Here is a 25001-nt window from a genome sequence, read left to right as displayed (position 1 = left end):
TCCCCGACTCTGCTGCTGGGAATGTGGCAGCCCCACCAGGAGGGGCAGGGAGATGCAGCAGGGGAGGAGGCAGAAAAACAGCCAGATAGACAGGAGTACTCAAGGGGGCGGCCTGTGACACCACGTTCAGGCTGTTATACTGATCCAGGGGTTCACATTTGATACCTGGTCGTGAAATCTATATACAGAACTCAAAACCTGCATGGGGTTTGTGCCTTGGTTTGTAACTGTTTGCCCTGAGGTTGGTACTCACATTCGTGAGCTACTCTAGACAGTGTGATGGGAGGACTGAACTTGGCTGTCCCACATTCCAGCTGAGTGCTCTAACCACAGAGAGGGTAAAAGTTATAAGGTGGGTGACATCACGAAAACCTCCTCCTCCCCCCCACACACAAATTGTGTGGAGCGAGGCAGGTGCCTACCTCAGTCCAGCAAGAAACTCCAGGTGCTGGGTTCCCATCTGTGGGTTCCTTAGCAGAGATAGATGTGCCTCTGCAGCCCTGATTTAGGCACCTGTCTGTGAGGGGGGAAGGGCTCAGGACAGCCCTCCCCTTGTCAGCATCTCCCCTTGTCTAGCTTAGATGGCTCCCTGCCTAATGAGCTGTTTTTTCTGAATCGCACTATAAGGTGCCTGTGATGCCCATGCATTGTCTAGGGACTTTACGCCCCTGACTCAGCTCTGAGGGTCACAGTGCTGCTGTTCCTGTTATTTTCTTGCTGTCTAAAAAATACTCACTGTGATGCTCAGCATTGCAACACCCAAGTCCCTTCATGGATTGCCCCCTGTGTAACCAGTCACCTCTCCGCAGAGCACAGCTGAGCAACTCCTGATTGACATGGCTGTGTACAGTTCAAAGAGCAAAGGCTGGATTGTGACACATCACAGTAAAACCCAAACTCTCCTCCTGGGCACGGTATTCCCTATGGGGCTGGGGGGACATAACCAAGTTGGGAAGCAAATCCCATGACACTGCCCACAACAACTGCAGCTGGAACATTAAAGTGGAAGAAACAAGAAGGATTATTTGTAATGTTTTATTTACAGTAAGTAGGTGGAAAGCAGGACAGTGAAAGGAGCAGAGAAGGAGCTTTAATAACCACAGCATATGGGAAGGAGATTCCTCAGCTACTGAGAACAATTTTCTTTATGGCACTACAATAGCACCAATGCCTTGGAATCAATCTCAGGAATTCATGAGTTATAGTCTCAATTTCAGTAACATGTAATGAATCTCTCCATCCCGCTCATGTCCTCTTTCCTTCCATAATGTCCTTTTCTATTCATTATTGTTCTAGCCCTCACTTTCCATCCCTGTTTATTTCCCTGTGTCTCTCCTCCCTGTCACAGATCATCCCCCTTAGCTGCTCTCTTCTTTCCCTGATTTTATCCCTTCCCCTCTTGCTGATCCCGGGCTGGGAGACCCCAATGAGATCGAAGGACACAGATCTGTACAAGGTTTCAGAGTGGCAGCCGTGTTAGTCTGTATCAGCAAAAACAACAAGGAGTCTTTGTGGCAACTTAGAGACTAACAGCTTATGCCCAAAAAAAATTTTGTGGGGTAAAACCACTTCATCAGATATTTGGAGTGGAAAATACAGTAGGAAGATATATATATATATATAGCATTACATGAAAAGATGGGAGTTGTCTTACCCAGTGGGAGGCTGAGACAAATCAATTAAAGTGGGCTTTTATCAACAGGATGAAAAAGCACTTTTGTTGTGGTAATGAGGGTGGCTCATTTCAAACAGTTAACAAGAAGGTGTGAGTCACAGTAGGGGCAAATTAGCATGGGGAAATTAGTTTTTTAGTTCTTGTAGTGAGCCATCCATTCCCAGTCTTTATTGAGGCCTAATTTGATGATGTCCAGTTTGCAAATTAATTCCAGTTCTGCAGTTTCTCATTGGAATCTGTTTTTGAAGTTGTTTGTTGAAAAATTGCCACTTTTGCTTAGAGACTGTCTGGTTTGGCCAATGTACATCGTAGATACACAGGTGAATTAGCCCCTGATGGAGTGGATGATGTGGTTAGATCCTATGATGGTGTCCCTTGAATAGATATGTGGACGGAGTTGGCAACGGGTGTTTGTCTTTGTCTGAGGGAGTGGAGCAAATGCAGTCTACAGCCACTAGCTGTCACTTTCAGCCCCCAATTAAAACCTCTCCAGTGCATCTTCAAAGATCGACAGCCTATCCTGAAGGATGATCCCTCACTCTCACAGACCTTGGGAGACAGGCCAGTCCTCGCTTACAGACAGCCCCCCCAACCTGAAGCAAATACTCACCAGCAAGCACACATCACACGACAAAAACACTAACCCAGGAACCCATCCCTGCAACAAACCCCATTGCCAACTCTGTCCACATATCTATTCAGGGACACCATCATAGGAACTATCCACATCAGCTACTCCATCAGGGGCTCATTCACCTGCACATCTACCAATGTGATATATGCCATCAGGTGCCAGCAATGCCCCTCTGCCATGTACACTGGACAAACCGGACAGTCTCTATGCAAAAGAATAAATGGACACAAATCAGACATCAAGAATTTTAGCATTCAAAAACCAGTCGGAGAACACTTCAACCTCCGTGGACACTCAGTAACAGACTTTAAAGGTCGAAATATATGTTCCATTCGATGCATCTGATGAAGTGGGCTTTAGCCCATGAAAGCTTATGCCCAAATACATTTGTTAGTCTCTAAGGTGCCACAAGTACTCCTTGTTATTTTAGATCTGTACAAAACGCTGTTGCTGCTGCTGCTTCGCCACACCTTCCCAACCCTGATTGATTCATACTGTGTCCTCACTACCCACACCTCTGCCTGTCCCCAGCCCGGCTGTAAGTTCTTCCCCCTGCCCAGTCCCCACCTCTGCCCCTCAGGGCCCCTCTGCCCCTCCTACAGCCCCAGGGGTTGTTCTCCCTCCCATCCCTGGGGCTGAAGAGAGGGAGCGGGAGGAGCTTCCAGGGATCAGAGAGATGAGGAGCCAGGGGCTCGGTAGATGGGAGTCCTCCAAGGTCATAGAGACTGGGGCCCATGAGGCTAGCGAGGCTGATTTCCTGTTCCCCCCTCTGCTGCGTGTCTCAGGGACACAGGCTGAGCCGGGATCCCGCCCACACCCCGAGCCAGGGTCGGATTCTCTCCCCAGGGATGGAGCCCAGCGGGAAAGTGAAGATAGGGGCCTCGTCACCAGCATCGATAAATGTCACCTGCCCCCGGTCACAGTCCAGACAAACCCAGATCCTGCTGGGGACCCGGCTCAGGGGCAGGGGGGTCACAGGGGAGGTGAGAGCCTGGAACTGACCCCCCCAGCACCACTGCACAGCCCAGATCCCCCCCTCAGGGCTACGGCGGATCTCTTCCTTCCTCCTCACAGACTCTCTGGCCACTCCCACAGCCCAGTATCCTCCATCCCCCACCTCCACCTCCCAGCAGTGTCTCCCCGAGGTGAATCCCTCACAGCCCAGCACACACAGCATAGTGTTAAATCTCTCAGGGTTGCTGGGCAGTTGCTGCCGTGTGTCTCCCCAGCTCACACTTTTCCCATCCTCAGACAGGACGAGTTGGGGATGAGCCGTGTCTGGATCCAGAGTCACATTCACTGGGGGAAGAGAGAGAATCAGAGCGTGAGAGGCAGAGCTTGGCCCCGGGGGAGGCTGGGACCATTTCTCACACTCCCCAGCAGCCCTGTTCTGGCTGGGATAGGCCTGGATCCCAGGGAGCTGCCTCTGGTAGAGTGAGCAGAGATGTCACTGCAGCTCCTCAGTCTTTGTAATGGGTCCCACTTCATTAGTTTCTCATTTATCACAGTATCAAAGGGATAGCCGTGTTAGTCTGGATCTGTAAAAGCAGCAAAGAGTCCTGTGGCACCTTATAGACTAACAGATGTATTGGAGCATGAGCTTTCATGGGTGAATACCCACATGCAGCCAAAGAAGTGGGTATTCACCCACAAAAGCTCATGCTCCAATACATCTGTCAGTCTATAAGGTGCCACAGGACTCTTTGCTTCATTTATCACAGAGGCTTCAGCAGCTCCCAGATCCCGCTCCTGGTGCTGCCCCATTCATAGTGGCAGAGACACAGCCGAGAAGGTGCTAGAAGCTTTTATCGAGGAGTTAGCAGAAGAGGCAGGCAGATACCAGCTTTAACCTCCCCCGCCCCACGAGGGAAGCTCCCTCCCCTCATGAAGCTTCCACTCCCAGGCCAGGGAACAGAGAGGAAGGTGCAGCATTGGGGAAGAGCTGCTTAAGACCAGAGAGCGGGAGGTTGCATTGGGTGGGGTAGCCCCATCCCCAGCCCAGAGAGAAGGGAGGAGCTGCCGGAATCACAGGAAGAGCATCTCCCCTATCCAGGAAGCAGATAGCAGCTCCAATGGAAGAGTCCAGCCCTGCCCAAAGGAAACGCAGGATGTTGGAGAAGAGTGAAGAGGAGACTCCCTGCACCGGGTGAAGCAGAGGGATGTGGCACAGAGCTCTGTTCGGGTGCAACTCAGTTAAGAGTAACAGAGGGTCCTATGGCACCTTTAAGACTAACAGAAGTATTGGAGCATAAGCGTTCATGGTTGAATGCCCACTTCTGTTAGTCTTAAAGGTGCCACAGGACTCTCTGTTGCTTTTTACAGATTCAGACTAACACGGCTACCCCTCTGATCAGTTAAGAGTGTTTCTGTTCATCAGAATGGGCATGAACTGAGCACTAAGGGTGGTGTCAGGGGTGTTTGTGTGGCCCCGCTCCCTCCGTGGCCCTGACCGAGGCCCTGCCCCCTGGCCAGGATGAGAGACTTGCCCACTATGAAGACCCCCTGACACTCCACTTGCCCAGGACATAGGTCTGGGGTTCTGAGAGCAGCCCCCGGCCCATGTCCCCGCTCCCTGGGGTGTGCCAGGGCTCCCTAGTGCAGTCTGGGCTCCCTGGGTGGTGTCCCGGTTCTGGCTTCTGACCTGGCCAGGGGACAGGGCCTCAGGGAAAGTGGAGCAGGGGTGGAGCCACTGAGGGAGGCCAGCACCAGGAAGAAGTAGGTGCCACGGGCACAGGCTGCACTACACAGAGAGGAGCTGATCAGCTTCCCTGCCCAAAGAGCACAGACACTACCTGCGATGCTCCACATCTGCCCAAGACTTGCAGTTTGTGGGGGCAACATGGCCGTATTCCCCCAAACTATGCCCATGTTGAAAAGTGTCCTAGTCATCCCACTTTTAAAAGGGTGTGTGTGTGAGTGGGGGGGACATCGGCCCTTGGATCTCCTTACCATTTGATGTGTTATTTTTAGGACTACGAGTGTCATGGTCGCTGTCAGTTTGGTTGGTAACTTTAGCTACGATCTCATGAAGATGTTTTCTCTGGAATTTTCTCATAATTTAAAGACATTTTCACCCGCAAACTCACCCTGTCTGTGTGCTGCAAATGATTCACCCTCTTCAATTGAAAGAAAAATGATTTTTCTCTGCAATTCAGACAGCAGAGTGTCTGGAGGGAGAAAGGAGAAGAGAGGTGAGATTTCAGGCTTTCATATTATAACAGTGTCCCTACTCTGAAACTGTTTAGTAATTATGACAGAGGCACAGAAACACACTCATTTATTTAAAATCAAGAGATCTGAAACCGTCTCTTTCCTCTCTGATTTGTACATCTCCCAGCACTAGAGCCAGCATCCTTGCAGCCTCACAACCATCTCAGGACAGACACTCTATAAGAAAGATTTACTTTTCCCTCATCATCCCCTCCCACCTTTCAGACTCTGGTTGGTTTGTCTTGTTCACTTACTGCCTTTTGTCGTAACCTAGACTCAGATCGTACAAAGACTTTGGCATAAAAGTAACTTTACCCACTTGGTTCCCTTTGACACTAACGGGATGTTGAGAGTTTGTGAAATCCTGGCTCTAATTGTGAGCAGTTGGGTCTGTTTACTCAGCGTCTCTACAGAGAGCAGCACGACGGGGCCTTGTCCTCCATAGGCAGAAATAGAAATAATAATAAAACCATTTTATAAATGTGGAAATTGAGGCGGGGGAAGGTTGGCTCCATGGGCCAGATTCACCCCTGTACCGGCGAAAGGAGAGAGGGGAGGGGCCATTTGTGACTCCGCTGTTCAGTGGCTGCAGGGGCCGGTGCAGACCTTGGCACAGGCTGAGGAAGTTCTGAAGTCAGCCAGAGTTACATCCCTATGACAACGGCCCCGTGTGTCTTGCCCAGTGTGTAGAGTGTCAGAGGCCCAGCTTTACACTGCCCACGTCCGTCTGTCCCTCGTCCCTCATCCACCCCCTCCCTCTTCCTCCCACCCTCACCCCCCCACCCCATTCCCAGCCCTCTCAGGAACACGCCTTGTGCCTGCAGCTGCTGTGGAGGAGGCACAAGAGGCGCCTGTGCTGGAGGGATCCCTCACCGTGGGGGAGGGGCTTTCTCCTTCCCTACAGCCCATTTGGCCCAGACTAGCTGCAAATGGGTACAGAGCACAGTGATGGGCTGGGTCTGCCTTTGAGAAATGTGCCCCATGTCTGATGATGGGGCAGTAGATGGGGAGGGCTCTGAGCTATAGAGAGTTCTTTGCCACGTGTCTGGCTCTTGGGTCTTGCCAAAATGCTGCGTATTCAACTGACCACCATATTTGGGGTGGGGAAGGAATTTTCCCCCCCGTCAGATGGACAGAGAGCCTTTGGGTTTTTTTCTGCCTTCCTCTGCAGCGTGGGGCATGGGTCAGTGGAAGATTTAAACTAGTGTCAATAGTGGATTCTCTGTAACTTGTGTAGCGGGGCAGTTACCCTGTATCTGGGATAAAAGGAGTTAAAAGGTGAAAAGCAGCTGAGGTCGGCTGATTGGGGAAGCAGCCACAGCAGGGGCCACTCCCAAGTAGGCCACAGCTGGCCCTGGGAGCACAGGGTACCTCAGACAGAGCAGTGCTGGGGAAGGGCAGGCAGAGCTGGGGAGCTCTGGCCTGGCAAGTCCCAGGCTGAGGCCTTGCAAAGGGCCAGGGATGGTACTAGGGCTGCAGGGAGACAGCTGGGATAAAAAGGCAGCAGGTCCAACCCCTTTGCCAATGATGAGTGGACATTGTGCACTGCAGGCTGCCCCAGAGAAATGGGGCTAGATGATGACTGGCAGTAGCCACTGAGGCAAGGTGGGTATACAGGGTTGGGCTTCCCCTGGGAGGGGAGACCCAGAGTGTGGGGGTACTGCTGTGGGCAGAACCTCAAAGTAAGAGGCACCGGGGTCCAGGAGGGACAAGGGGGCCTGAGGCAGGAGAGACACCGGCCAGAAGGGGGCGCTTCGGAGCTGAAGAGCTAATTCCCAGGATGACCAGCATGAGGTGCTGCACCGGCGAGTGCTCAACCTGTTACACTTGAAGTCTTTAAATCATGATTTGAGGACTTCAGTAACTCGGCCAGAGGTTAGGGGTCAATTGCAGGAGTGGGTGGGCGAGATTCTGTGGCCTGCAATGTACAGAAGGTCAGACTGGATGAGTGTGATAGTCGCTTCTGGCCTTAAAGTCTTTGAGACATTTCTTACTTTACAGTAATTGTAATGGCAAGGCAGGCTTTTGGTAGAAATAAAGGTTTGACTTAATCCATCTGATTGTCTTGGACCCCAAGTGCAGGGCATTCTCACTCAACAATTAAATAGAAGCATCATCTAAGTGTGACCCAATTGACCAACACCATTCTCTTCCCACAGTCTCAGCGGGTCATCCCAATTACCATTCCTAGATCCATTTTAGGTACCTTTGAACTTCTCCAGAGTCTCCGATAGCACAATAGTTTTCTGGGAAAAATCGCTGACTTGCTCTTCCAGGTCAGGAGAAATCTCCTCTGGCTGCTCAAACTTCCTCTTCTCACACCTAGAGAGAAACAATTTCACGTGATTATATTTCATTGAGTGACTCATTATAAATTCTGGTTAGTGAGTTGCTGCTCTAATGGGCCTGGAGTTAGAATTCCTCGACTTCTCCCAGCCTCAGAACAGGTGCAACAGAGGCCATGGCCATGAAATGTTTCCCTCAAAGGACCATTAATATTCTTCAACTCTGGCCTGGAGAGATCAGCTCTGGGGATAAAGGGGGAATTGAGTCTCCATGGTCAATTCACTCCTTGGCCTCCATGCTCTGAGGGACAGGAAGTTCCTGGGTGAAGTGCTATAGAAATCTGACCACTAGGAACTAGACTGAGACACCACCTCCCCTCTCCCCAGCTCATTCCACACAGGTTTCCAAACAGCCGTCAGGCTGCTGGCCTGGGCTAAATGGTGACCAGGGCTCCAGCAGTGACAGGCCTATATTCCATCCCCACAATCCTGAGTCAGCCCGTCCCCCAGGGATGTGACATCTGTAGGAAATACTTGAGGTCAGTCTTTCCCACTGAATGGAGAATTCCAGAGTCTTCTGTGCAAGTGTGAGGACCTCAGGATGACGTTGATCAGAGAGATTTATATCCAACATGTGACCTTCCCCACACATTTGGCTGTAGAGCCCTGGGGAGATGCAGTGCTAACATCACCACCAAGCTCTTTCCCAGCGTTGTGAAGTGTGAGGGGGAGGGTGAGAGCCATGTACCTGCTCAAGGTGCTTCTGACATCCTAGAGGAGAGAGAGAGAAAAGAATCTCAGTCCCATCTGACACAAACAGGGGGTGCCAGGGAAGGGATTTAGAAAATATGGGGGAGGAAGGCCCTGCCCCAGCTACTATGCTCCAGTGCTGATGTTTTTCATTCAGTCTCACCTGCAGAAATTCACTCACTGGCTTCTGACACTTCCCCTCCATCTCACTGATTAGCTCACTGAGACGGGAAACCTGCTCGGAGAGTTTACTGACATTTTCATTCTGGATCCTCACAATCTCCTCGTCCAGCTTCTCCAGGTGGACCAGCAGGAGTCGCTCGTGTTCCTCCAGGAACTGCTGCAGTTGCTGAAATTCAGACACAATCTTCTGCCTCTCGGTTTGTGTTTGTTTCTGTATGAAAATAGGGCAAGGGCTGGTCAGAGACATGGATGGCGCCTGGGGTCCTTTTATGGAGTGGCGAGTGTGCAACAGAGAGAATTTCTTTGAAAATTTCTGACAACTGACTATACCCTGTGTGCATTGGTGCCGACACTGTGGGTGCTCTGGGACTGGAGCACCCACGGGGCAAAATTAGCAGATGCTCAGCACGCACCAGCAGCCAAGTTCCCCCTCTGCCCCCTTCACCCCCACTGACCAACTCCTCCCACTCCCTCCCAGTGCTTCTCACCTGCCCTGAAACAGTTGTTTTGTGTTGTTTGGGATGCTCCAGGAGGCAGGGGAAAGAGCTGGAATGTGGCAAGGACTTGTGGGAAGGGATAGCATGTGGACAGGGCGATGGTGGAGCAGGGGCAGGAAGAGGCTGGGCAGGGGCAGAGTATTGGGGAAAGAAGTGGAATGGGAGCAAGGCCTGTTGGATAAAAAATAATAATTAATACATTTATGTTGTGGAAAATGTAAGAAAGAATGATTCCAGAACAGACCCCGCATTTGGCCTGACCATTAGAAAGAAATATGTGTCTCAGCCTGCTCTCTCAACCTGCTGAGTTTGTGCTAATTGAAACTGGCCTGCCAGTTTGCAAGGTCTGTGCTAATTGTAGAAAAACATTCCGAGACAAAGAGTTTGTCCTAAAAGTGATAAGATAACAACATGTTACAAATGGTTTTTCTAAACTCAGGAACAAGATTGGTTTTTACTCCACTTTTACATTCCTATCTTGCTTGTTTTCTTTTCATATGTGACAAGTGGCATGGTGTGGCAGGGCAGAGGTATACAACCCTTGGATGCCCTTCCAAAGGGGTGGTTCCCCCCGCACCCTCGGCTTCCCGGCAGAGCGGCTGGGTATGGGAGCCCAGACATAGGCACTGCCTCCGTGGGTGCTCTGGGGATGGAGCACCCATGGAAAAAAATTGGTGGGTGCTCAGCGGGGCCGGGGCGGGGATTTGGGGAAGGGATCCAATAGGGGCAGGGAGGGGGCAGAGTTAGGGTGGGGTCTTTGGGGATGGGGTTGGAATGGGGACAGGGGCAGGGATGGGTGGATTCGGGCCAGGGACAGCGGCGGGAGGGCACGGGCACCCACCATTACCAGAGAAAGTTAGTTCCTATGAGCCCAGACACTCAGCAAGGAGCTCAGCTGCAGGCCCTAATGAGGGCAGGCTCAGGGGAATCAGCTGAGTCAAGTGTGTGAAAGTGAAATGAATTATATTAAAGAAATAGAATGAATTAAAGAATGCTGTATGTACCTTTAAGTAGAAATGAGAAATGCTGCAAGCCAGGTGGGCAGGAAAGCAGACATTAACTGCTTAACTTGCCACTTAAGGTGAAGGACTAGTTTTAGATCGATAAGAGTTAACAAGGAAGCAGGATATGCATATTGTGCTCCATGCATATTTTACAATTTTGCTCTCTCTGTCCCTTTGTTTAGTTCGCACCCTTTTATCTGTATAAATAAGACTGTTTGAATCTTCCATGGAGGCTCACATTATCTGAATGTATTAGCAGAGCGCTGTGCTAATAAAACAGAGTGGTCTGACAAACTATGAGTCCTGAGTCTAACTTTGACAATTTGGAGGTTCCACCGAGATGGCAACCGTCTTCACTGGGGCTGTGTGATTCCTGACCATTTTTGTAGGACGACTGTGGTAGCCGGCACCTGGGCATTTGGCCCGAGCAGTCCTCCTCCTGAACGGAAGGATGCACGACCACAGTGAGGTCTACGCAATCGAACCTGTTGGTTCCCACTCTGTTCTGGTAGGGATCCCGGGATCTGACATCAAGAATCTGGTCAGGTAATTATTTCTGTGTTTTGTCTGGACTGAGGACTGTCCTGTCTCTGTGTCTATCCATCCTCCTGTGGAGTGTTTGAGTCTGGGTGCCATCTCCGTCCGGGGATCGGCCGACCAAGGGGTTCCTGTCCCCGCGGTCTGAGTGAGTGAAATCTGCACAATCGCAGCCGCACCACACCTTGGGTAAAACCCTTAGTGTGAAAGCAAGGGCGATTGAGTCAGTAGCCTGTGGGCCCCTTTTGTGTGGTGCACCGGGCATCGCTCTGACAAACCCAAATTAACTTCTTGTGTGATTGGTGTGTGTAAAGTCCTCCTGTATTGGTAACCAGACGTCTAAGTCGGGACAGTTCCCTAAAGGAACGCCGGCTCAGTTTTAGGAAGGGTCCGAACTCCTGTAAATTTCTGGAAAAATGGTCTAGGCTAACTAAGGGAGATCCCAAAACTCAGTGGCAACTGTTAAAACCTTGGAACAAGGACCGAGTGGACATCTTAAAAAACAAACTCGGCCAGCCTAAAACTAAATTGGCTAAAGGAGAGGTTAATTGGTTTATGCAGTGGTGGGAAGAGGCAAATCGTAGGTGGACAAAATCAAAACTCGCCTCTCTCAAATATTCAAATAATAAATTAAAAGCTTTATTAAAAGCCTCCTCTCCCACCACCAGACTGAGCGCTCCCCTTCACCCTCTTCTCTGAAAAAAAAAAAAAAAACAACAACCCCGGATCGATCCCAACTCCCTTCATACTCCCCTCTCATTGTAAAAAGGATAAAATGCCCCTTGTTCTGTTCCCCTTCCTCGTCTGCCTCAGAAACTGATTCTTTAGTGTTCCATTACCAATTCAGCAAGGAGGGTGGGCTCCTCAACTAGTCCCCACCCTTCCTGGTCCCTTTCCTTAAGCATTTATTTCAAAATTGTGAAATGACCACAATATCACTCACAAAAATGGTTCATTGGAAAAAGCAGGATTGGGCCCAAACAAGCAGGCAAGCAACAGATAAAGAAACTAAAAACAAAACAAAACAAACAAACAAAAACAGGTTGGAAGCCCTAAGGGCATAGTGTCAGGAGTAAGTGCAAGTATGAACCCCTGGAACAATACTTAAAATGGTGAAATCTGAGTTTATAAAGGTGTCATTTTGGGAAATAAACAAGTGATTTAAGGAAAGAGAGTGAAAAGTTAACTCTACAGAGGCTGGAGAGAATTAAACAGTTAAACTTTGTGAAAATGTTAAAAAGGATCTTGTTAAAAGAATTCTTGGTTTCTTTGCAGCCATTCTAAAGGAAAAATGGGCCCTTTTCCAGAGGAATGTCTGTAAATAATCCAGGTAAAGAGACTATCTAATTAAAATCATTTAACTATGGACAATTGAGTCAAATTTGCTAAAAGAACATAGGGGGGGTTCTATTGGAACTTAACTGCCCCAAATGTATAAAGGTAATGTAATCTATGTACAGCTATGTAAAAACAAAGCAGTGTAAGAGGGATGTATCTGTCTGTCTGTGGGAATATGTGAGGTTTGTAAAACTCCTGTTTTGTAAGTTTAAGATAAATTGGTTTTGTTTTGTTTATAATGCCAGTAAAAATCCATATGACTCTTTAATTCAAAGTTGCAAAACTGACAGACCTTTTTGCCAGACACAGGTAATCAGTGTTGGTTGACTTTGAGATTTGGTATTTAACCCTTAAGGGGTAACTTGATTCTTTACAAAATTAAAATGTTTTCAAATAAAGACCAAGTCATGACTGCAGCAGGGCAGTCAAAATCAGAAGAATAGGGAGAGATTCTGGATTCTGTTTGTTTGTTTTTTTTCTAACAAAATAGCAAATGAAAGCTGTAGGATAAGAATAAAGACAATGGAGCCACAATAGACTGTGTTTTCTTTTTCAGATCTGTGTGTGTTTTGGAAGCAAGAGTTAAAAGTGATCAAAACTCTGGTAAAAGTTAATTGTGTTCCTTTTAAGACAGAGTCTCTAAGCTCTGCTAATGGTTTTGAATCCAAAAGCCAAGCCTGTGTGGATGCAAATTATCTAACTGATAAAGGAAGTGAGAGAACTGCCAGCACAAAGAAGTTGCAGATAAAGAACATACCTGGTCAGCAAACAAATTGTCTAAACAAAAGGCAGGTATAACAAGATACCTTTAATTAAAATACATTTAATGTTAATAAGTACCCCTGTAACAATGTATAGTGTGTACGATTTTTGAAAAAAAAAATCCTTTATGGTAATGATGATTTTCAGCTGTTACCTGTGAATAAACTTAAAGCTTAATATAGCAGGAAAGACATTGTAACCTTGGTCTGCTGTAAAGGGAAAACTGAGGTACATCACCTCATGGATTTAATGACTGAACAGTGGGATAATTTCCCCATAACTCTTAAAAGATAGAAGCCATTAAAACCTGGCCTGCCTATAGAACAAAAACACAGGAAAATATGGAGGTAATTCCTCTTGTTTTGCCTGCAATCAGCAAGGGTATTTGTAAAAGAAAGGAATATTTTAAGCAATAATAAATGCCATCCCAAAAGGGGTAGAAAAATGTTATTTTTGTCTTTCAGAAAAAGCTAATATCAGCGACAGGACAAGCTAATAAGAAACAAATAAAAGTGGGTATGCTTATCCATGCCTGTTGCTCCAAAGCCCTGTAGTAAAGACATCTCACTAGGATCCTGTATGTGGGATAAAATGAATAATGAGACCAAAGTACTGGATAATGGGCTATGTGTATGTGTTAATTCTTCGGGGGGGGAAGTGTTTTAAAAGAATGGAAGTGTTAGCAACCTTCCAATAGACAAATGTAAATGTAATGTAAGTACTGTGTTTACAAAAGATAAAAAGGTAACATAGTTCCTAAAACAAACAAAAGGGCCATGTGGGAAACCGAACCATTCATATTATACATGCAAATGGCAACATGTTAAGAATTGCCACTGCAGAAAGACATAACAGCTTACCATTGGTAAAATATATTTTCTGAATGGTCTCCCACAACTAATGGCGTACTAATATTACTAACCCTAATTGGTTTTGATTTTAAATTGTATGTGTTTAATTGTAATGTTTAAAATGTGCTGTTGGATAAAACAAATGTATGCAAAGCTAGAGCCACAGGCCCAAATCACCTCCCAGTATTTTCTATTACGTGGACTAAATAAGAAGTGACACTGGCGATTAATAATCTTAGTGTCAAAAGGGGGATATGTAGGAGCAGGATCTTATAATGTCCCATAAGAATTAATGTATGATTTGATTTCATCCCTGTCAGCCACCCTTTTTGAATAGCAGAAAGGAATGACAGACCAGAACAATCCTTATGACTGATTATGGTCACCCTTTTGTTTTAAAATAAGTTATAATGTCTACTATGGTTTCCTATATGTATTAAAAAGTAGGCCTCTAGTTAAATATACATTTCTTTGTTTTAAGGTTTAGTAAGTAAGAAACAGGATTCTCTATTGTGTCTATGTTAAGTAGATTAGAGGAACATGGAAGGCCTGGGTCTCAATGTAAATTGTCTTAGTTATTGATTGTAAAACTTAGCAAGGTTTAATTTGCAATGCCTTTTTGCTCCATATAAAATACTACTGTTTGTATTCTCAATCTGTGTGAATAAGGAATATATGCATCAGGAAAAGATAAGGTGTGAAGGCCATTGTTATAGCCAGAGTCAAGGAAGAAGAAGTAAAGAGACTTAAAGGACATCAAAGAATCATCAGGTACTGCTTACTATCCAGATGGCTGTTAAACAGTCTGGCATCACAGCGTGCATACCTGCTTCGCAGTGTAAGAAGGCACCCCCACAGCAAACCAATCACCTCAGGACCATGCAGAGTCAATTTTGACTCCAGAAGAAGACGTAGAGGAACAGCCTGCAATACCTTACCATCTACGCTATCGTAAGGGTTGCTAGAAGCAGACGAGGACCTAAAGAAAGGCCCAAAAAGAAGCAGTAGTGAGCCTAGCGCCTGCTGCCTGGTGGATGTAAAACCGTGACTGCGGTTCCCTCAGTTGAGGTTGTCAGAACCGGAAGGGCCTTGCCTCCAACATGAGCCTCTGGTGGCGCCTGTTCCTCGGCTGCTGGTGTCTTAAGGTCTGGGGAGTCCACAATGACCATTCTTTTTCCAGCAGCAAGTGTGGATAGCTCAGACTCTTAATATTTCTAATTGCTGGGTCTGCAGCCACATCCCAGCTCACTCTCAAGCTGGTGTTCCTGTCCTGGCAATCCCACTCAATTCCCCAGACCTCACTGGAGGACCTCGTCCGTTTAACAAAACATGGAACAATAATGACACTTGGGAAGCAGTGGGAATAAATGTATCTAAATGGATAAGTGTGGTGGAGGGAAAAGGTCATTGGTGTTGGGTGTGTAATGGGACAGGGCTGGATCTGGGAAAAAGTCATTGCCTTCAGCATATTGTGGCCAATTGTGTATGGGATTATTCGAACAAAACTAAAGAGTGGCGGGCCGGGTATGGGGATATGAATTTTTTCTCGACCTGGGATCAAACAGAAAAATCAATCTCATGTTCCCCCTACAGTAATCTTAGTGAAAACAATACAATCTTTCAATGCCATGCAAATAACACCACTCCTCGTAAGGAGAATTACCCTGTGCCCTTTGGAGGATATTACTCCTCCTTTGTAGGCACCTACGTGACAAATGGGTGCAACCGACCCTTCCCAGCCTTAATAGGCCATCATTGGGTTTGTGGGACCAAAGCTTATACTGTGTTACCAGCTAACTGGTCAGGTATCTGTTATCCCGCCCGACTCTTCCCACAATTCCGAGTGCTAGGGTCCTTCCCACGAGAACGCCTTCGTAATTTCAGGCAAAGAAGAAGGGACTTATCAGATGCCCAATGGTATGTAAATAACATAAGCTCCTTGACCTGGGAAGAGGCCATTGACAGTTCCCTTATCCCACTTGGGGGAGTAATACACCATGGAAAAAGGCTCCTGAGGTTACAAGCAGTAGTTGAAATAATGGCAAATGAAGCCGGAGAGAGTTTAAAGACCCTGGCCAAAGAAACGGGGGCGATCTGACAGATGGCCCCCCAAAACCGCCAGGCATTGGACATAGTGCTGGCGGCCAAAGGAGGGACCTGTGCTCTCATTGGAAAAGAATGTTGTGTGTTCATACCTGACGACACCAATGAGGTAATAGATCGCGCTAGTCACTTAGAACAAATTGCATATCTTCCCTATGAAGAGCCGAGTTCTTTATGGAAGTGGCTAAGTAACCTATTCAATTTCTCTGGCATAGGAAACTGGTTGTTTCAGGGAGCCCTGACTATCCTGTGCGGAATCCTAATGATTTTTGTATGTTTTCAGTTAATCTCCTGTTGTATCCAGAATTGTGTAAGGTATGCCACCCAGGTGACTGCCCCAAAACAGAGTGCTAATATGATGATGTTAAATATCATTGATGAACGAAGAGATAAAGAACTATTAACATGTGGAACCCAGTAATTTTTGGTCTTTGCATAAGCTTGACCAAAAGGAGGGATTGTGAAAGTGAAATGAATTATATTAAAGAAATAGAATGAATTAAAGAATGCTGTATGTACCTTTAAGTAGAAATGAGAAATGCTGCAAGCCAGGGCGGCAGGAAAGCAGACATTAACTGCTTAACTTGCCACTTAAGGGCAATTGGTGAAGCACTAGTCTTAGTGCTTAGTGTTAAAAGAGTTAACAAGGAAGCAGGATATGCATATTGTGCTCCATGCATATTTTACAATTTTGCTCTCTCTGTCCCTTTGTTTAGTTCACACCCTTTTATCTGTTTGAATCTTGCATGGAGGCTCACATTATCTGAATGTATTAGCAGAGCGCTGTGCTAATAAAACAGAGTGGTCTGACAAACTATGAGTCCTGAGTCTAACTTTGACAAGTGGAACCAGCTGGGCTGGTGACTGGGGGGAGATATAAGCCCAGGGAAAGGCTTAGACAGGAGGTTAGCCAGGGGAGAGGAGAGGGGGACTGCAGTTCTGTTTCTACCGGCTGCAGGAAGCCTCAAGGGCGAGAAGACCCAGGGAAGCGTCAGTGTGGGGATCGGTGTTGGGCAAATTGGGATTGCACTAAGCACTGTAAATAAAGAGACACGGGTGAAACTCCTGAAAGAGGTGTTGGAACCCTTTTCTTGACAAGCCTAAGCACAGAGCACAGGGACGAGAGGGAGGGAACCTGTGCAGACCCTGTGACACATGGATAGATTCATTGGAGTCTGTCATGCCCCAATGATTTGAGAATAGTTGTTAAGTGAAATAGGGTGTGATTGTAAATGTATGTTTGAATGAGTAATACAAGGTTGAAGTGCCAGCCTAATAAATAATAACTACCCAGGAACATTTGGCCGAAGAATGCGCAGGATGGAGATAGCTGGATGACCCCGTAGGGCAAACTGGAATCCACCCCCAACTACGCCAAGGACGGAGGGGCCGAAAAACTGAAGAACAAGATAACAACAAGCTGTCACTGCTGTGCCATCTGCATGATGGACTATCATTTCAAACCTGAGAACAGTGATTGATGATCACTTCAAACGTAAGAGCAGCATGACAAAGCAAACCTTATAGATTTGAATGAGGATGAATTCCTATAAAGACAGACTCTGAAGACTGAGAACTTTGAGTCTGGTTCTGCAACCACCCTCCAGGAGCATCGGCTGCGCCTCTGACAAGACTTGGCTCCATCCTCGTGTCCAAACCACCTGGCTAATGGCTTGGCACAAGCAACTCTAAGGCTGGTAACTATGATAACAACCTTGCAGAACCTGTGTGTGTATGAATGAATGTGTGAATGAATGTGAAACTGAATGGCATGTTATAGCTATAAACTGACTGCTTACTATTATTCTTTCTGTATTCACAATAAATGTGGCATTTTGCTGTATCCCCTTTAATAAAATCCTGCTAGTTTTTATGTTATTGGTATAACAGACCAGGGGCAGAGTGGGGGATTGAGCACCCCCTGGCTAGAGGTGAAGTCTGCACCTATGCCTGTATGTACTAGGCTGAGAACTCTCACACCTTCCTTTTTGGCCCCTGTATCCCTCTGAAAGGGATGTTCCATGTCTGTTATGGTCAGCATATTGTTATTCATGGTCTCTGAATTCAAACCCAGAGCAGCAGGAGGCAGGACTCAGTACTACACTGACACAGATGCCAGGGAAGAAAAAAGAACAAATATGTTAACAATGCACAGAATGACCAGACACAGTGGACAGCACCTCACAGGTGACATTCTGTTCACTTGCGGGATTTCTCTGAAAGCCACAAGGGCGAGACATTAACTCATCAGCTGAAATGGAAGCTTAGGGCTTGTCTACACATGAATCTAACCCAGCAATCCATGATCATGGAGAAACACACACAAGTCCATGTTCACCAAGGCCGTATAGGAATCTGCCTCCAAAGGGACCTCCCAGAGCCAGTCCCTGCCAATTTATAACAACAGGCACCTTACCAGATACTCCTGGCTTTTTCTCTCTCTAGTCATTTTAAATTCCAGAAGCTTTTCTCTCTCTTCCCACCGAGTCTTCAAAGGGGCCTGGATTTGTTCCTGAAGAACCATAAAGGATTTCAGAGGTTTCATTTAGATGGTTGAGAGGGGTACGGAGCAGATTGAAGTTAGATCCTCCTCACGGAACAGTTTCAGAGCCTCCTGGTGTTCCCCACACACCCTCTTCCCTCCTGCCCCCTGTGCAGCCTCTAAACTCAGCTGTTTCTATGGGGGCAAGACTCCAGTCCCTGAGCACCCCCAACCTCCCACCCACCCGCTAAGTGGGCAGAATGTGGCCCCAGTGCCCCATGGCCCCAAAGCACAGGGATGGCGCACGGCCCCAGCCTAAAGCTCAGGTAGCCCCAGGAGACTGAGGATTCGGGAGACGCCACGGAAGCAGGGGTGGCTCTAGGCACCAGCAAAGCAAGCACCTGCTTGGGGCAGCCCATTTGCAGGGGCAGCAGCGGGCAGGGATCCAGCCTGGGAGCTGAGAACCAACCTGGGGCCCTGGGAGCTGTAGTTCCTTGGTTAGCTCCCTGCCTATACAGCCAGCCCTGGAGCAGAGAAAGAACTACATTTCCCAGCATTCCCTTGGCCACTGTTAACAGGAAAGGGAGGGGGAGGGAGTATGGTAGCTGAAACCTCATGCTGCAGCTTGTTGTGAAGGGAGAGCTCATTGCTAGAGCCGGGTGACACTGTGAATGGGGAACAAGTATGCTAAAGGAGTAGAAGGCTTTGGCCCAGATATTCCCTTCAGAAGACTTCCCCAGACTGGATTAGGGATACTGGTGTGACCTCACCTTGCAGCCCCCAAAGAAGGAATTGGGTGGACTAAATGGACAGTGCCCCTCTCTATCTGAAACCTAGCAAGGGAGGTATGTGGATCCTACTAGAATTTAAAATGAAAACTAAGGGAGGGGAGGCTCTGCTAGAGGTCCTGGGCAGCCTTAGATACAGTATCAGGCACTTAGGAGGATTTCCACTTCTGAGCCATGGAAGTAGAAATTGACTTTTCCTTTCCAGATTTAGCTAATATTCAGAAAGGGAATCCAGCACCTGCCTTCCAGATTTGAACACCTCAAAATTCAGGAGTGCTCAAGCTCAATTTGGGCAGCTGTTACTTCATTTCTCCCAGATCAAATATACTGATCCACTGTAATTTGCTGTTGAAAAAGTAGAATAAATTGAGCAAGAAATGCTTCCCAGTGGTTATTAGGACTGGAATTGCTATTTTCAACAGCCATTGCCTTTTTTTTTTTTTTTTTAAGTTTTAACTGTTTGAAAGGAAGACAGTGATATCGCATTGGCAAATTCCCCATAGAAACAAAGAGTGGAGCAAAATAATAATAAAGGCACCTCAACTTTTTCTCATTGATGGAGGACAGGCTTAGAATATGCATCCAGATATCCTCCAATCACACAAGCTGAAAATGGTTCCACTTTACTGCAGTTCTGTAACCATATGGGAACCAATCCTGTCTGTGTTCTGTGCACATCCAAAATTCCTGCTGAATGACTCGCCCTGGGAGCAAGTTACCAGTGACCCAGGGCTGGGGCGGAAGGAGGGTGCAGGTGGAGGCGGGGGGAGAGCCCAGGGCTGGGGTGGCAGGGGGTGGGGTGAGGCCAAGAGCTGGGGCAGCATGGGGTGCAGGTTGGGGGGGGAGAGCCCAGGGCTCTGGGGTGGGGGCAGCCACATTTTTTTTGCTTGGGGTGGCAAAAAACCTAGAGCCGGCCCTGCAGGTAGGTGCCTGAGGACGGAGTGTGGGTGGGGCTACACCTGGCAGTTTGGGAAGGCAATGCCTTCACCTGCCTCTGATACCCGCTGCCCATGCTGTCAGGGGTGTGGTGAGCTCAGCTCATGCCTTCCATGCCTTGCCTGGCAGCAGCACAGCCACATCTGGCTTCAGTCCTGTGTGTGAGGAAAGTGCCTCACATGGAGCTCTGGTGCCCATGTCTCCCTAATGACAGGCTGGGTCCTGGGCATCAGTGGCCAGGGCTCCCTGCACCTGCACAGAGGAAGGAGATTGCAGGGCAGAGATTTAGGTGGATCCAGAGATCATGGAGAAAATCTGGGAAATTAGGAGATTCTGTGGCTCTGAGAGACTGAATCTGAAAAGGAAAGAATTGAATTAACCCGGATCCACAGTGTTTCCTACCTTGTATTTCTGGGCAGCCTCCTCTATGAGAAGCACTGTGTGAGATTTGTGCTCTGAGGATCTCCAACAAACCACACACACGGCTTCCCCGTCCTCTTCACAGAACAGATCCAGGGGTTTCCCATGTCTCTCACACAGATTCTCATTTCCTGGTTTGAAATCTATTTGTTTGATTTTTTCCACTATATTTGCTAGCTGATAGTTTTTTCGGAGAGCCCCTTTCTGGATTCGGGCTCTGCAGCTGGGGCAGCACAAGGGGTCAGAGTCCAGCTCTGCCCATGTCTCACAGTGCTGAGTGATGCAGACCTGGCAGAAGTTGTGCCCGCACTGTATGGTGACTGGGTCTGTCAGATATTCCAGGCAAATGGGACAGTTGGTTTCCTCTTGGATTTCCCGTACAGGAGTCCCTGAGGCCATGGCTGCTGGGATGTCTGGGCTTCTGTTCTCTCTGCTTCTGCTCCAGATCGTAAATTGTTTTGTAGATAGTGGAAAAATACAAATAAATAAATAAAATGTTAGTTTTTATTCCATTCCATTTGTTTTATGAAAGACATTTTTTTCAGTTGATTCATTAAAAAATAAAATTGTAAAAATGAAACTGCGACGGATTGGACCACAGAAACCCCCTTGGGAGCTGCCACCTGATGTACCAAGACTACCCCTGCTCCTGTTTTCCCTGCCAGCTCAGGACTCCAGCACCCTGTCTTGCTGAGCCAGACACTCCTGTCTGCTCCAACACAGACTCAGGGTCTGAATTACTTGCCCAAAAGCTGCAAGTTTACCTGAAAACAGCTCACAGAAGTGTGCTTGTCCTTAGCACTCAGATGCCCAACTCCCAATGGGGTCTAAACCCAAATAAATCCGTTTTACCCTGTATAAAGCTTATACAGGGTAAACTCATAAATTGTTTGCCCTCTATAACACTGATAGAGAGATATGCACAGTTGTTTGCTCCCCCAGGTATTAATACATACTCTGAGTAAATTACTAAATAAAAAGTGATTTTATTAAATACAGAAAGTAGGATTTAAGTGGTTCCAAGTAGTAACAGACAGAACAAAGTAAGTCACCAAGTAAAATAAAATAAAATGCGCAAATCTATGTCTAATCACACTAAATACAGATAAGTTCCTCACCAGTTCTAGAATGCTCCCTTTTACAGGCTAATCTCCTTTTAGCTTGGGTCCAGCAATCACTCACACCCCCTGTAGTTACTGTCCTTTATTCCAGTTTCCTTCAAGTATCCTGGGGGGATGGAGAGACTCCTTGTTTAGCCAGCTGAAGACAAAATGGAGGGGTCTCCCACGGGTTTAAATAGACTCTCTCTTGTGGGTGGAGACCCCCTTCCTCCCTCCTATGCAAAGTCCAGCTCCAAGATGGAGTTCTGGAGTCACCTGGGCAAGTCACATGTCCCTGCATGACTCAGCCTTTACAGGCCAAAGCCATTGTCCACATGGTATCTTGTATGTCTCCAGGAAGACTTCTTATGTGGATTGGAGCATTCCAAGATGCATTGTTCCCCAAGTGCTTCCTGATCAGGTACTTACCCTTGCAAATTCCTTCCTAAAGAAACTGATCAAATGCCTCCCAAAGCTTACTTAGAAACCAAGCAAGTATACAGCCCAAATTCTTAACCTCAAGTAGAAAATGATATATGTGTATAGATAGGATGAATAGATATAGTAGACCATAACCTTTATGGAGATATATTACATGGCACAGGCAGCACAAAACATATTCCAGTTATATCATACATACATTTATAAGCATCCCCCCCATAAAGCCTTATGGGGTAGGGGTACACTGTCACAGAAACAAAAATAATTTTGTTCAAAAGTAGTGATGAAAAATAATTTCCCTGGGTTAACCATGCCCACAGATTTGCTCATGAAAATGAGGCTTTTCACATGGCAGAGAACAATCTGTCTCACAATATGTTACTTTGCCTCTCTCACAGGCATGTCATCAAACCTTCCCTAAACACAGGACCATAAATCACCTCTGCTATCTTCTCTTCCATAGCTCTGTGGCCACAAAAAATACAAGGCAACGTGAACTTGACCATGGGATAACAATGTTATCCTGGATACACACAATCAGTTGGGTCCCAAAGTCCTTGTTTAAGATGCTTAAGTCTCAGTTTCAGAAGCACTTCAATGCAGAAAATAGTGCAGTGGTGCCAGATCCGGGAGGGTCCAGGGGTCTCTCCACTTTTTCATATGGGCATAGGAGCCTTGGGAAGGCAGGAAGCAGCAGAGGCAGGGGCTGCGATTCGCAGTGGAGGAGCTGATCATGCCCTGCCCACTGTTCCTCCTCTTCCCCTTGAGGTCCTGTCCCCTGGCCAGGCTGGAAGTCAGAGCCGGGTTGTGGTAAGAGCTGCCAGGGAGCCTGGGCTGCTGTGGGGAACCCCATATCTTCCACCTGCCCTGAGGTGCAGGGACAAAGGTCAAGGGCTGCTCCTGGGCACCTTTGGAGGCCTTCCCAGGGCAGTGGAGTTGTAAGGATAAGGCCTTTTTCTGTAGCCATATTGTAAGGCCTAAAGCCTAAGGTCTTCGTCTGTGGCCAGATTAGAAGAGCTGCAGCCATTAGCTGAGAAGCAGGAAGTCACATCCTCTCATTCTAGCTAAATTACATTAAAAAAAATGTTAATATCAGGCTGTTAAGAAGGAGACCCTGTCCTAATGGCACCCACTATCACCAGATAAGGAAATAGATCTTAAGATGGTCGAAGAAAACTTAGTTTGGTAGCATCCTGTCTGACAAGAAATCACTTATCAGTAGTTGTGGTTGTGAAATCCTCATTTCTTTATTGTTTTGTCTTTATGGTCCCCATTTCCCCATTGTTTGTCTGTATGATCTCTGTCTGGTTCTCTGATAGTTTCTGTCTGTTTTATAATTAATTTTTCTAGGTGTAAATCAATTAAAGTGGTGGAATATAATTGGTTAGAGAATTACATTACAATATGTAAGGATTGGTTAGTAACATTTTAGTATAATGATTGGTTACGGCAGTGGTCCCCAACGCGGTGCCCGCAGGCACCATGGCACCTGCTCGGGCATTTATGTGCGCCTGCCTACTGACAAGGGAGCACTTCCACCGGACAACCCGCTGCCGAGGAGCGTGGCCGCCAGACAACCAGACGCCGAAATGTGGCAATGCCAAGAAGCGAGCTGCTTCTCGGCGGCGTTTCGGCAGTGACGCTTCTTGATGACGCCGCTTCTCTATGGCATTTTGGCGGCTGGTCGTCTGGCATCCACCACACTCTTCAGGGAACATGAATATGCTATTGCAACAGAAAGGTTGGGGACCACTGGGTTAAGGTATAGCTAAGCAGGACTCAAGTTTCACTATATAAATTGGGGTCCAAAAGGAAGGTCTTTGGGAACCAACTCCAGGACACAGCCCCAAAGATCAGAGCTGCCAGACCTCAACACTCTGCCAATGACCCTGTGCAGAAACTGGAGTCCCCCAGATGGACCTGATCCTGACCGGCCATCAAGAAAAGTTTATCTGTCTTATTGGGAGTGGGGAGCATTGTATGCTTAGCGTGTACAATCTGTTTTGGTGATTGTTAATAAATAGAGGATATGTAGGATATATAAGGCTCTTTCACTGGTAAAAGACACCGCACACCTGCGGAGTAGAAGGTTACGCCTGAGCCCTAGGAACCAGTGGGTGTCCCTAGAGTGTGTGAGTAACAGAGAATTTTGTGCAGGTAACAGTGTGTCTGGGGCTCCCCACAGAAGCTCAGACTCTCAGGGTGGCTCTTACCACTGCCCAGCTCTGGCTTCCAGCGTGGGTGGCACCTCAGGGGGAGGAGGAGGGGCAGGTGATGGAGCCAGGGTTCTGGTGCTGGTGGCGCCCCCACTTCCGCACAGGCTCCGGCACTCCTGACTCAGTGCCTATGCTGTTGTAATAAAAGTTCCCTCAGCACCTATAGTTTGAGCTCTCGGCACCTGCTCTGCTGTCTCCCTCCTGGCATCCAGACTAAGTTCCAGACTGATTCATAAACTCGGGAAAGACGGGCATTCGGCCACCTAAGTCATGGGTGGGGCCATGGGCAGCTCGTGACCCTCTGGGCTGGGGGAGGCTACCCCAGTCCCACCCCTTCAGGCCAAAGTCCCGCCACTTCTGGGACCCTGGAGCCACCCCCCTACCCAGCTGCCAACCCCCATCTCAGGTTGGCTGGTGCCTACAGCAGCCCCCCATATGCTGGGGCAAGCGACGGTGCTGCAGCTCCCACCCTGAGCCCCTGGAGCCCAGCGGCTCTGCCGAAGCAGGGCCCTGGAAGGTGGAGTGTGGGCGAGACCATTCCTGGCCATTTGGGGAAACTCAGCCTACCCACCGCCAGTGGGTGGGGCCCAGTCTGGTAGCATCCTCTGAGTATGCCTAAAGGATCAGGCCTTGCAGGCAAGTTCACACAAAACACCTGGGGGCAGGGGGAAGCTAAGAAGAGAGGGAAAGAGGAGGAGCTCCCTCATAACTCTTATCCCAGGACTTAGGACACTCCCCAGAGATGTGGGACCCCTCTGCTTCAAGTCCCCCCAACTTCAACATGCTGCC

The 25001-nt window shown here is 47.8% G+C and overlaps 2 protein-coding genes across 11 annotated transcripts in view; both read right to left on the bottom strand.

Moving 5' to 3' along the window:
• Positions 1-25001, bottom strand: part of LOC103305721 (butyrophilin subfamily 1 member A1-like) — a 281081-nt gene that overhangs the window by 76011 nt on the left and 180069 nt on the right. The gene's annotated exons all lie outside the window — the stretch shown is intronic.
• Positions 1281-25001, bottom strand: part of LOC112061420 (tripartite motif-containing protein 10-like) — a 28470-nt gene continuing 4749 nt past the window's right edge. The window contains exons 1-6 of one of the 3 annotated variants that reach the window (XM_065564656.1): positions 18246-20429; positions 8718-8948; positions 8553-8575; positions 7726-7841; positions 5396-5476; positions 1281-3608 (exon numbers count right to left, since the gene is read on the bottom strand). In XM_065564656.1, coding sequence (XP_065420728.1) covers positions 3091-3608; positions 5396-5476; positions 7726-7841; positions 8553-8575; positions 8718-8948; positions 18246-18374 — 1098 coding nt within the window. In that variant the 5' untranslated portion in view covers positions 18375-20429 and the 3' untranslated portion in view covers positions 1281-3090. The other 2 variants (XM_065564658.1, XM_065564657.1) reach the window with 2 other exon arrangements.

This window comes from Chrysemys picta, chromosome 12 (assembly GCF_011386835.1).
Source record: "Chrysemys picta bellii isolate R12L10 chromosome 12, ASM1138683v2, whole genome shotgun sequence".
Classification (NCBI taxonomy): Eukaryota; Metazoa; Chordata; order Testudines; family Emydidae; genus Chrysemys; species Chrysemys picta.
Note: the sequence above shows the minus strand (reverse complement) of the source record. Positions and strands in the feature narration are given on the sequence as shown.